This window comes from Corapipo altera, unplaced genomic scaffold (assembly GCF_003945725.1).
Source record: "Corapipo altera isolate COAL_440 unplaced genomic scaffold, ASM394572v1 0, whole genome shotgun sequence".
In the NCBI taxonomy this organism is placed as follows: domain Eukaryota; kingdom Metazoa; phylum Chordata; class Aves; order Passeriformes; family Pipridae; genus Corapipo; species Corapipo altera.
Window position 1 is genome coordinate 7,216,157 of NW_020884872.1, and position 12,295 is coordinate 7,228,451.

Sequence of the window (12,295 nt, forward strand, 5' to 3'; positions counted from 1 at the left end):
TTTCTGTTAACCATGTAGTAATAGTGTAAGTAAATAGGAGAGAAAATAGCCTTGAGGGCGTGTGGGGTTCCCTGTAGGAGTTCTGTATGTGGTACAGAGCTGTTGTTTGTGTAGCACTTTTATTTCAAAATAGATTAACTAAACTTCAGGTGTTGCTTTTGGAAGGTGCTTCCCCACCAAGTTCCCTGGCATGGTGAAAGGTAGATACTTGCTTTGCTGTTTGTTGTTGTACTAAGTTGTGTTCTAAAGTAAACCCTCCACAAAATACCGCAGCATAGCGAGTGACATTCAAAGCTGCTCTTGAGATCCCAGGTGAGATGCTTTCTGATGATCATTAGGTAGATAAGAATGGACATTTTTTGTTTGTCATGCAAGTTTTGAAGCAGTTTGGGAATGCAGTACAGGGAGCAGAGTATAGACAGGGGAAAAATGCATAGGAAAAGAGCTTGTGGCCCCAAGCAGGACCTTATCCAGGAAAAGAAGAACGTAGCTGGTTCAGCAGAGGACATTTCTGGTAGTCCTTCCTCTGACTTCTAAAAGAAACAATGAGTCTGTATGGATTGATTGATTTCCACCACCAGCCAAAGTAGAAACTTCCATGAGGACACTTGAAATGCAATTTCCTGTGGATTTATTGTCAAAATGTACATTATTATATCTGATAAAGGAGAGCAAGATACCTTCTTTTCTTGGCCACTGATAGGGGAGCCAACAGATGAAAGTAGATAGCTGGGAGACTTCTTTACAACAGCAGTACACAGGAGATCCCAGATGCATATCCTTCCTTTTCTGATCCTATTGTGCTGTACCCGGGATTCTCCTCCCTGTTAGCTCTTCTGCTGCACTAGTTGCAACCTGCTTGGTTAAGGGAATTTTTCACTGTTGGAGTCAGGAAGGAGCAGGGCCTCCCATCATGCACGTACAACATTACTGGCACTTTTGTTGTAACCCGGAATCAGTGTTGCCTCATTCTGGCTGTATCTTTTTTACCTTTCTCTCTTTCTGAGAAAGTCTTTTGTATTCAGCTTAATTTTCCTCTTAATAAAATGGTAGTGCCTGAAAAGTAAGTTCTCCTGGAAGAGTTTTCTTTTCAGATCTGTGGGCAAACACATTCTGCTGTGTTTAACAGTAAAATGTTGACTATTTGTGAGTAATACGCTGTCTTTCTGAGATCACTTTACCTATGCCTCCATGGGAAAAAGTACTTTACTTTGGGAAAATAATTGTATGAACTGAGGTGAAATCAATGTCCTGGAATAATAGGTTTAAACTTGAACTGTAAGTCTACAGTCTGCAAAGTATGTAGTGGACATCAGTCTGGTAAGGAAATGAAAGTCCCTAAGGATGCTGGAGGTCACCCTTAGAGAGGAGCTCAAGGGACTCATGTTCCTTAACACACTTCACGACTAACATTTTTAAGTGTCTGATTTTCATTGATGCAGTGGATGCTACTTAGCCCAGATTTGTAGCTTTGATATGATAATGACTTGCCCAGAATAATCTTGGGAATCCCTAGTTTGGCAGTTAAGATTAATGCATCCCAACAGGCTCTGCTCTTGTCTCTTGCTCACACTGTTGCTCCTTCAGCAGCAAAATTCAGTGTCTTCTAATTGATGTGTCTTGAAATATGCAGGAAAAATTCAGCCCACAGTGACCAGGGTATGATAGTAGCTATTAGTTGTATTCTCTTACCAGGAAATGGTAGATGAAAATCACAGCTGCCTGATACTTCACCTTTTGTTGTTCTAATTAAACCATTTTGCTTCTGTCAGTTTTAATTTCTATAAGCTATTCAGAATGTGTGTGTTTTTGTCAACAAGTGCTGGTATTCAAAACTCAAGGTAGCTGTGGCTGGTTTTTCCTCTCTGTATTAGATCTCAGCTGTTGGAAACAACAGTCCACTTGCTCTGTATTTTATCTTGCAAGTTTAGATGTCAAGGGTAGAACCAGAGCAATGTGGTTGAAAGAAACAGATTTCTGACTTTTGCTCAGTCTTGGAATTAGAAATGTTTCCAAGACTAGGCTTAGGACAGAAAACATCTTCCAGCTGTTTCAGACTTGAGTCTTTTGAAATGTTTAGTGTCTGCTCATAATCAATAGAAATAAAACTTGAAAAAGTTGGGTTATTTTCTTTACAAGATGTGGTGCTTTTTATTAATAACATACAGAAAAATTCGGACTGCGATAAATTCTAGCATAGATTCAATCTGACATTCAAAAGCAAATAAAAGTTAAAGAGTTTCTTGCAATTTCATGACCAACCAGAGCAGTCCTGCTGGGAGAGCCGGAGCTACTTCAGCTGATAACTGTTACAAATCCCAAAGTCCTTGGAGGTCGCTGGGATCTGCCGTGTGTGGCGCAGCCTCAGCCCCTGCCCCGCAGGGTCCCGGGGGGTGTCAGGGTGAGGAAGGGCTGTCTGGGTGCGGGACTAACCTGTCTCTTTTCCCTGTTCCAGAGCAAGGAAGGGCTTTCCGGGGCGCGGTGCTAACCTGTCTCTTTTCCCTGTTCCAGGTGAATGCACAATATTTGCAGCCGTTCGTGATTTGATGGTTAATCTTACGCTGCCCCCTGGGGGGCGTCCCTAGACACTTTTAAAAGAAGGCTGAAAGTGAGACAAAACAGCAAAAAAAAAAAAATATATATATATATAAAAAAAAATAAAAATAAAGCCTTCGGTTAAAAGAGGACGTTTTAATTTTACCTTTTTTTCTAAGAGCTAAATATAAACTGGCAAACTTTCAGGGATGCACTTTCATCACATGAGTATCACCACGACTTTTGTATAGTGCTGTTGTATAGTGTGTTTTAATGGGAGACACTTCAGACTAGGTAATAGATTGAAGTATCAGCTTGCTGGTAATAGATTTAATATTCTGTTTTATACTATAAAGATTATGAAAATGCCAAACTTGTTTGTTTTTCTGTTTTTCTTATGTTTTGGTGTAATAGTCTTTTTTTAAGGCAGGTCTGTCATTTTTGAATACTGTAAAACTGTGACAAACTTTATATTGAAGCTGTATTTTAATATGACTGCTTTGAATCCTTAAACAATTTATTTGGGCTTGTTGTAAACATGTCCCCAAAAAGCAATATTTAATAAACTGGATTAAAAAATCTTAAACTGGATGTTGTATAATCTTCAAATTTATTCCTCTCTACTGTAGCCACTGGCCAGATCTCGTGTGTTCACACTTACTTGACTGTCTCTGTGTGTGATCTTGGTTCCATACACACCACACACACATGATGCTAACTTAAAAACCCAAACAAACCTTTATTTATTTATTCTGTGGGTTTGATTTGTTCTAAGTCAGAGTAGAACAGAGTTTGTTAATTTTCCTGGTTGTACAAATAATTACTAATTACTTCAGTGCTTCTTTTCTTTCCAGTCACAAGGAACTACACCTATTCTGTCCCAAAAGCAAAGTTTAGTGGAAGAAATAACCCTTTTTCATCTGTCATGGAATCTGTAATAACAGATTCTTATTTGTAGAAGCGGGTAAGGTAGGAGCTGGAACTGCATACCACAAAATTGGAGAGATCCAAAAAAGAAACAACCTCACATTTAACTTTTTTAATTGGATGTATGTAAATCACTTTGTCAGTGATTACTGAAGGGTCTTCTAACTGAATAAAATGTCCATCTTTAGGAATTACTCTGTCATTTAACAATTTGTCCTCCTGGATCAGTATTCTCAAATTTTTATCGAGTTCAAGTTGGTTTCCTGACTTCCTGCAAAAGAGTGGCTTTCTGCTCTGCTACCTCACTGCGTCTGCAGAGCTCTCTCAGCTCCCTACTCAGCTGAAAGGTACTTTAAACTAATTTTAAATATCTTCTGATGGATGTATTCCAGCCTGCCTTGCTGTCTTTAGGGCTCCCCTGTCACACTGTTTTTCCCTGAATGATTGAGTCTCTTTCAAAGCCCTTACCATTAGAAACCATCTTTTGGTTGGTGCCCAGTTTAGATTTCAGCCATGAACCTGTGTTTTTGGGTGTGGCTTCTGTAATACTGCTTCTCTCACCTGTGTGTATGTAACAGATGGTTATGCAGTTTCTACTTCCGAAATATAGAACTCATCACCTGGAGTGAAAACCTGCAGCTTTTAAATGTTCCTGGTTGCTACTCAGTTGGAAAGAGTCTGTATTTGTCTTTTCACAACTAAACCAATGTTTTAAAATTAACAGGTGATACAAGTATTGTCTGAAAAAGACTGGCTGTTATGCTGGCTACTGCTCTGGATTCAAGGTGTGAGCATTCCCATGCCTAAAAGCAGATTTTTTGATACAGAGAAAAGTACCTGCTGCCCTTTGTGCTGAGGGGCAGGGGGGAGTGTGATGCTGGACAAAGGCTCCCCCGTGGCTGCTGAGAGCTTCGGCACTTGAAAGTAAAAGGGAGGGGAGAGGCCTCCCCACAGGGCAGAGAATACAAAACATGTTTGTACTGACAGAGGGTTGTGGACTGACACTCCAAACCCGAGGTGATGGGCAGATTGAATTTTATTTTATGTAACCCACACCACTCCTGATACACATCACATTTTAAACCTTTCTCCTAAATAATTAAAATCTTAGGGAAAACGCTACTGGTAAAAGCATTTCCCACTGACCAGAGACACATGTTCCTTTCAAGGCAATGACTGTGTATTTACAAGTGCAGTTTTAATTTTAATTTTCCATATGTTGAGTCCATTTTGCTGGTGTATCCACCTGCTGATGTATCCATCTGCTGCATTGGTACCATTTGTAGATTTTCATCCTTACAGGAGATTTGTTTGTCCTTCTGTTTAACTAAAAGTGCTGCAGTGACTCCACATACTTCTAGAGGAGGTTTCTGGGTTTCTCATCAACCCACCTGTGGGACAAGGATGAGGGAATTGAATTATACAGAGGAAAAACAGCAGTTCTGAGCTGATCCACAGCTTTGGCATAGCAATGTTAGCAGAGATTAGATGGGAATACGTTTTAGGTATCCAAAAAGCCATCCCAGATGGCAACCACAGGCTTTGTGGCTTTCCAGGTAACAAATACTGATCCTGTTAAAGGTTTCCTCAATATGGAAAAGAGTGGAGAAGCCTTTTTGAGCCCTGCAAACACTCAGACAAGGAGCTGAATCCAGGTAAGGTTTAGGGGCGGGGAGGGGTTGGTTTGAAACTAGATTTAAATTACTTGTTATCCTTACACGTTTGAGTGTCCTTTGAGACTGCAAATATTTAACTGAGTTTGCAAAGGCTGCAGGAAACAAGTTCTGATAATAAACTGCTGAGACAAAACAAGGCTCCATAAAACCAGAAGCTGTTTTCCTTTACGAGCTAGTTTGTCTCTAAGCATGTGCTCGGTTTCATCTGTCAATTGAAAGTGGTTAGCAGGCATTTGAAAGCAAAATCTTCTGTATGAAAAACAGACTACTAGGAGAATATTTGGGTCATGTTATTCAGATGTATGATTAATCTGTTAAAAGGTGTCACTTCACAAGTTGTGCTACACTGGTTATTTTACCTCAAGTGGTTATAGTTGTTCTCCCAGCCCAAGTTTTCACCTACTGCACAATTTCAAATGTTTTTAAGGTAAGAATGTATTTCAACAAGTTAACTTGTAATTGAATTATATGAACTGTAGGTAGCATCTAGGCTGTAATTACACAGCTGTGACTGTGTGACCCCATAATACCAATATAATTGAGTTGTTCACATTTAGATTAAATACTTTTTGACTTCAAATATGCATCGCTTTTCTGCAGACACTCCAACAGCTGCTGGTGCTTTGACGTTCAGCGGGTAGATCATTATTTTTGGGGAATGTTTTTAAGCCATAACTTTGGCTCCAGGAGCATCACACGCCCGGGAAGCAGGTACTGTGCTGCCCCTTCACTGCGTGACACTCTGCCCGTGTACTCCCAGCCCCTCACGTCCTTCTCCCAGAGCAGTACTTAACTTCTTTGGGAAATGACCCCGCTGAATAGGTTTGACAGGAAATGTCGGGCTGCTGCTCTGGAAGATAAGAGAGGCTGAGGGGGGAACGGTTGTACTCCCGTTGGCTGGAGGCAGGAATGGGAAAGCCCCAGCAGCTTAAGCCTGGACAGCTTGAATTCCTGCCCCTAGAAATGGAGTTCAGAGGGCGGTGGAAGGAGAGCCTTCCACCCTGGAGGCGGTGGAAGCAGAGCCTCTGGAGCAGGACCATCCTCTGCTCACTTTGCTGGAGACCTGCTGCACACAGCCAGGAAAACTGGGAAAAGAGTCGTATTTAGGCTTGTCATGGACTGGGTTTAATCCTCCTATGATTCCCCCACACACCACACATGGCTTTGGAAGGCCATTATCAAGACTGAAACTACCGGAGCTGTGGGAATTTCAGCTGCACGTGGGACTCTTTTGGAGAGCAGAGTCTAAAGGGGGAGCTTGTCAGAAACTACAAAAAAGGGGTGTGTGAATAGGCTGCTCTGGGGTGGGGAAGGGTTTTGCTGGCATCCATTCCCTGTGTTAGGGCAGGCAGCTTCCAGGGCAGAGTGGGTTCAGGCCAGAAGGGGTTCCTTCCCTCTCCTTTGCCACGCCTGGGGATGTGCTTCCTCCTTGACAAGTAATGTTGAAAGCAGCTGACAAAGCTCCATTTAAAAGAGACAGAGAAAAGCATTCCCATCCTTTGAAGCTGATGTTGCAGCAGGAGTGAGGGGGCAGCTGAGGGGCTGCAGGCCAGCCTGGGTCTTGCTGTGCTTTTCCTGTCCTGTGGTCCTGCAATGTTGATTCGTAAAGCAGGGACAGAGCCAGCCTGGAACAGAGCTGGGAGCTGCCGGTGGTGTCTGTGGTGCTGCTCTGTACATAAGCTCCTGCTTTGCTCTTCGAGGTTACATAGGATAGGATAGGATAGACTGTTTCAGTTAAGAGAATGCCTACAAGGATCATCTAGTTCAACTACCTGACCAGCTCAGTTAAATCATGTTAAGGCCATAGTCCAAAAGCCCCACTTGGGGCATTGATCACCTCTTCAGGAAGTATCTTCCAATGTTTGACTTCTTTTACTTTCTCAGTAAAGAAATGCTTGCAAATGTTGTCTAAACATCTCCTAATGATGCAGCTTTGCATTGTTCCCATACATCCTGTCACTGAATCCCAGGGAGAAGTGATCTGCGCCTCCCTCTGCATGTTCCCTCCTCAGGAAGCTGCAAAGAGCAATGAGGTTGCCTGTCAGCCTCCTGTTCAGAGAAGACAAGTCCGGAGTCCTCAGCCCCTCCTCACAGGACATTCCTTTGAGCCTTTTCACCAGATTTGTTGCCCTCCTCTGGACACATTCAAGGACTTCAATGTCCTTAGATGGTGGGGCCCAACAGAGTACAGTGGGATGGGGTTTGCTCTCCTGGCTGGCAGAGCACACACTGATGACTCACCATAAACTGCTGCACCCCCAGATCCCATCCTGCAGGGCTGCCCTCCAGCCACTCCTCTCCTCATTATACTCATTATTGGACCTCTTTTTTTTGATGTGCTGTAATCTAGGAATGTGTTGTGATCTCCGTGCACAGCTGAGAAGCCCCATTGTTCACTGTGTATGTACCCCCACAGAAGCTATTCCACAGCTCTGAAGTCTGCAATTATCACACACTGGTGCTATGAAATAAGAGCCAACACTTTGCTGATCTGTGTGAAACATCAGCGAGCAGGACAGACTACATCTTGTTTAATTCCATTTATCCTCGATCCTCCCATCAAAACAAGGACTAGGAAAATGCAAAGAAAAGAGGTGTTTGTATATGTGTGTTACCAATGAGCTTGAAGGAAAAAAGAAAAGGTAAAATAGATACATGCCTCTTTGGACAGCCTGCAAAGCTGACTGATTCCTAGGGGTTTGGTTATGTTAAAATAGCTATTTTAATAACAGTACTGTGTGAGAACTGAAGTGTAACTTCAAATGCTACTGAGACATCCTCCCCCCTCACTGAAGCAGCTGGTTGAGCCCAGCTCAGTCATGAGCTCTGCTCAGCTGTCACCTCAGTGCCCAGAGGAGAGCTGCCAGCTCCTAGCTGAGACCTAACCTGTATTTGAACCCAGCTCTACCCTTTCCACCTACTCTGCACTCTTGGGTTCAAGTTTTCCGGTTCAGCTCTCAGTTGTCAGGACACTATAGGAGAAGCTGTTCACTAAGCAGCTCTTCTGGCAGCTGCTGCCACAGAAAAAACCTCTCTTGTGTTCCCCACCATTGCAGTGCTCCAGTAGCCATTTCTGGGGTGGATTAGAGTGAAACGACACTGAATGATCAGTGTTTATATATATATATATATATATATAGGGTTTATTTTAGAACAATTTGGTTGCAATGGAAAGGAGGTATGTAGCCTTTTCGGTTATTATGCATTGTGATATATATAGTATAAAAGCATAAAAATATCACTTAAGAAAATGTATAAGGGGAAAGCAAGCAAGCAAGCAAGAGAAAGAAAGGATAAGAGTGGAAAGATCTCACCACCCATGGATCCCCTGATGAGACCTGATTGTTGCACTTTCGATGTCTGTTGGTTGAAGTGATGATTGCAGTCTTGATCCATTGGGGGTGGTAGAAGCCCATGAAACACAAAGTCCGACAGGTTAATATATGTTCAGGTGGGAACACTTAAGCAGTGCCCTCGAGGGGGGGGGGGGATTTACACTGTGAATCTGTTGCAGCACCTTTGGATCACTCGCATTCCTCTGGTGGAAGGCCCCAGAAATTAGTCTGGGGGCACTTTGGGGGGTTTTGATGTTTTATGACATGACAGCTGCCTCTCACATCAGTGTAGCTGAACCAGTCATGCCCCATCAGAAGGGATTAGTACCTTCAGGCCTTTGTGTGAATGTGAATGTCCCGTTTGAGTGCAGCCTTCCCCAGGGGGTGTTAAGGAGGACAATTGGCATGATAAAAGTCACATTTCTGTCTCTTCTCCTCTGGCTCAAAGCTGGCTTGTAGCCTCCGGTGGTGGCTGCTCACCCCCTCTGTCTTTACCTCCACACATCCAAAAAGTTACCTCCACACACCGAAAAACTCACCTCAAGTCCTCCTTCTCCTGCGGTGAAAACCTGGCCCAAGCAAAGCACCCTCCTCAAATGAGTGATTGTTTTGAACCATTAACCATTAACATTTCAGTCTCTCACAGAACTCTCCACAAGCTGCACTGGCTAAGGGTGGGTATGGTGTATGGGTGTGAGCCAGTCAGGGATCACAGAATCACAGAATGTTCTGAGTTGGAAGGGACCCACAAGGATCATCAAGTCCAACTCTTAAGTGAATAGAGGGGTCAAATCCACAACTTTGGTGTTATTAGCACCATGCTCTAACCAACCCAGCTTATCTCAGGGCTATGATTGTCCCAGAGGCCCAGACTGGGTCCTACCCCTCTCCTGTCACAGCAGTCCCTCACCTCCATGGAGCTCCAGGAGCTCCCTGCTGAATGTACAGGCATAATATGCACATTTGGTGTAGCTCTGGATGCTTGGAAACAATACATTCCTTTTGATTCCTGTGGGCTGGAATTTACCTTGGGAGCAACTGCTGTGCTGGGTAGTGACTTTCCTCTCATGGCATCTCACAGACAGGGACCAGGGCAAGCTTTAGAAATAAATTAGTTCTTTTCTATGCTCCAGGTGCCCAGGTCAATCCACAGCTGGTCATAGTCAACTTGAGTTTGTCTCAGATTTGAAGGCACACGTGGGTAATCCTGGAATCAGGTTCATAAGTTGTTTCCTCTACACAGTTCTCTTTTGTTTTTCTGCTTTGTTTTGTTGCAGGTGGGTGCTTTAAAAAAAAACAAAGTTTGCCTGCACACCACCCACCTTTTGCTCACTGCACAGCTCAGCACAGCGTGATACCATCCTTGTGCAACCCTTACCCAAGAGTCAGCTGCTCAAACAGGCAAAGAATTATTTAAGTCTGAAGGAATCATCCTTTTATTCAAACATGCTTTTGTTTGCAGCATGCAAAAAGCACATCCTGGACATCCTGGAGAAGGATTATTCCAGTTTGTTTCGTTTACTTCAGATGATATGACCTTGGAATATCAGTGGCATCACGGTAGGGCAGTGACATCAACAGAAAGAAAGTCATAGAGGTCATCCTGACCAGAGTATTTCCAAGGAGTCCTCTTTTCTAACAGGTAGTGCAGTCCAGCCCTACACTGTGCAGGGTGTTTGTGGGCAGCAGCACAAGTGCTGAGCACTGCAGTGGCACTGCTGCTGCTCTTCACCTTCTCCTTGGGGGATTGGAGACCGCAGTGAACTGATGTGTCCTGCAGAAATGAATGTTTCTTCTTCCTCATAGCCAAAGGGGTTTTTGGGAGGGAGACCTGAGGTTCACTGTGAGCGTTGCAGAAGATGCCACTGCTTGTACAGCTATAAAAGAAGGTGAAACAAAGGGTTCTGCTTTGCATTCCATGAGAAATCTAGGGCTGGCAGTGGCCTCCTGTGTCTCCAAATCCAGAACCATTGTAGGCAATCACGGTAAAATGCTGTTTATAAACTTGGCTGTCTCTGTCTTAAAGCTACGAGCTTTTGCCTAAACTCACAAGTCCTCCCAGTATCCCCAGGGAATGAGGCTCTTGGAGAACCTCACTATGATCTTTGGAGTGCAGTACAGAGATTATGTCAGCCACAGAAAAGTGTGAGGATGAGGTGCTATTTGCATACATTCAAGGCAAAACTGTTCTTTTCCCTTCTTGTCTCCGTGCTCCAGTCACTTTGGGCAGAGTTAGGACCAAGGTCAGGCAGCATCTGTTAAATTGTGATTTTAGAAGCATCTTGTTTCTTTCTTTTGCAAAAAGAACAACAACAAAATTCACCCAGCCACAACTCTTTCAAAGACCAATCTTGAAGTTAGGGAGAAGTGGAGGGAGCCAGAGAAAGAAGTACAGCACAGACTGGTCTAGAGGTGCTCAGCACCTGCAGAAGACTCACCATGGGCTGGGTAGCGGGATAGTCCCTGGCTGCTTCTTCCCTCTTTCCCCATGGCCTCCCTCCAAGCCCAGGTGCTGGGACACCCACCCTGCAATCTGCAACTGTGAGGGAACAGAAATGCCCTCCCTGTATTATTATTTTGCTTTAGTGACTTCCGTGCCTTAATTTTTAGGGAAAGAGATCAAAATCTTACTCTGATTCTTTTTGCTTTTCCAAATTTTCCTCCCCATATGAGCTGCACAGGCATTCAAATAAATAAATAAATAAATAAAAGCAACATCCTCCATCCCATCCCAGGTCCTTGCCAGGGTGTCCCATATGCTAAAACATGGGGGCTCAGCCTGGTTCAGGGATTGGCAAAGGGCGGGTTAAGGCTGATGAAATGAAGATCGTGTGAGCTGTGCAGGAACAGACCAGCCCTGGAGAATTAATTCATGTGTCCTCTTGAGCAAGAGATGTCCTGAGGAGTCTATTCCTGACTGGCACCTGAAGGAGCACAGGAGGAGACCTGTCTTGGCAAGAACAGGTCTGGACCTGGGGCTGGACAGAGCCCTCTTGAACACCATAAACACTTTGACTGTGGGGAAAAAAATAATTTTTTTTAATAAAAATGTGACTTTGAACTCAGAGGGAAAGGAAGATATGTTTAACCCTTAAATTTCCAGCAGTGGAAGGATTCTTGACATACACACACACACACATACACACATAATTTTTACTTTAGGTGAACCCATTTGCTGGACATTGCAGCCTTGTCCCAAATGTGACTGTGTTTGTCTGCTTTGATAATGTTTTACACAGACAAATTTGGTCTTTATTTCTTTTTCCTTACCTGTGTTTCATTCTTGTACCTTGAAGTCTTTGGGCAGAAGATGACGTGGGAGCCATGGAAACAAAAAGGCAAATAATAGCTGGGGTCCAGTCGTAGCAAGCCTGCCCATGTAGGTGATTTCTGACCTCTAATTTTGGTTACGCAGTTACAAAAACTGTGCTGTCAGAACTCCATTTCCCGGCTCTAAATAAGACTCTGGGTTTAGCAGTCTGTGCCATTTTCTGGCTCACATTTTCCTCCAGCCCTGCTCCCTGCACAGCTCTGGGTTGTTTTCCTCCATAGATCAGGAGTTAAAAACAAGCTTTTAGCAAATGTGGAATTTCCTCCTCCTCCACTCTTCTATTGCCACAGATTATTTGATAGAACAAATCTAATTTTACCTTTAGCAAGTGAGGTGGTGTTTTTTGTTCTTGTTTTTTCTTCTTGTTGTTGTTTTAAACAGCAATTTTTATAATGACAGTGGAAATGTTCTTTTAAATGGAAGTGTTATTTTTCTGGGGAAAAATATCCTCCAGCCTAGCTTTCTCTGCATTACATATATTTTTCTAAAAT

The 12,295-nt window shown here is 43.4% G+C and overlaps 1 protein-coding gene across 2 annotated transcripts in view; it reads left to right on the forward strand.

Moving 5' to 3' along the window:
- MED14 (mediator complex subunit 14) overlaps positions 1-3,126 on the forward strand; it is a 34,072-nt gene extending 30,946 nt beyond the window's left edge. For both annotated transcript variants that reach the window (XM_027637095.1, XM_027637101.1), the window contains exon 31: positions 2,512-3,126. In XM_027637095.1, coding sequence (XP_027492896.1) covers positions 2,512-2,585 — 74 coding nt within the window. In that variant the 3' untranslated portion in view covers positions 2,586-3,126. The remainder of the gene's footprint in view (positions 1-2,511) is intronic.
- The last annotated feature ends 9,169 nt before the right edge of the window (positions 3,127-12,295 follow it).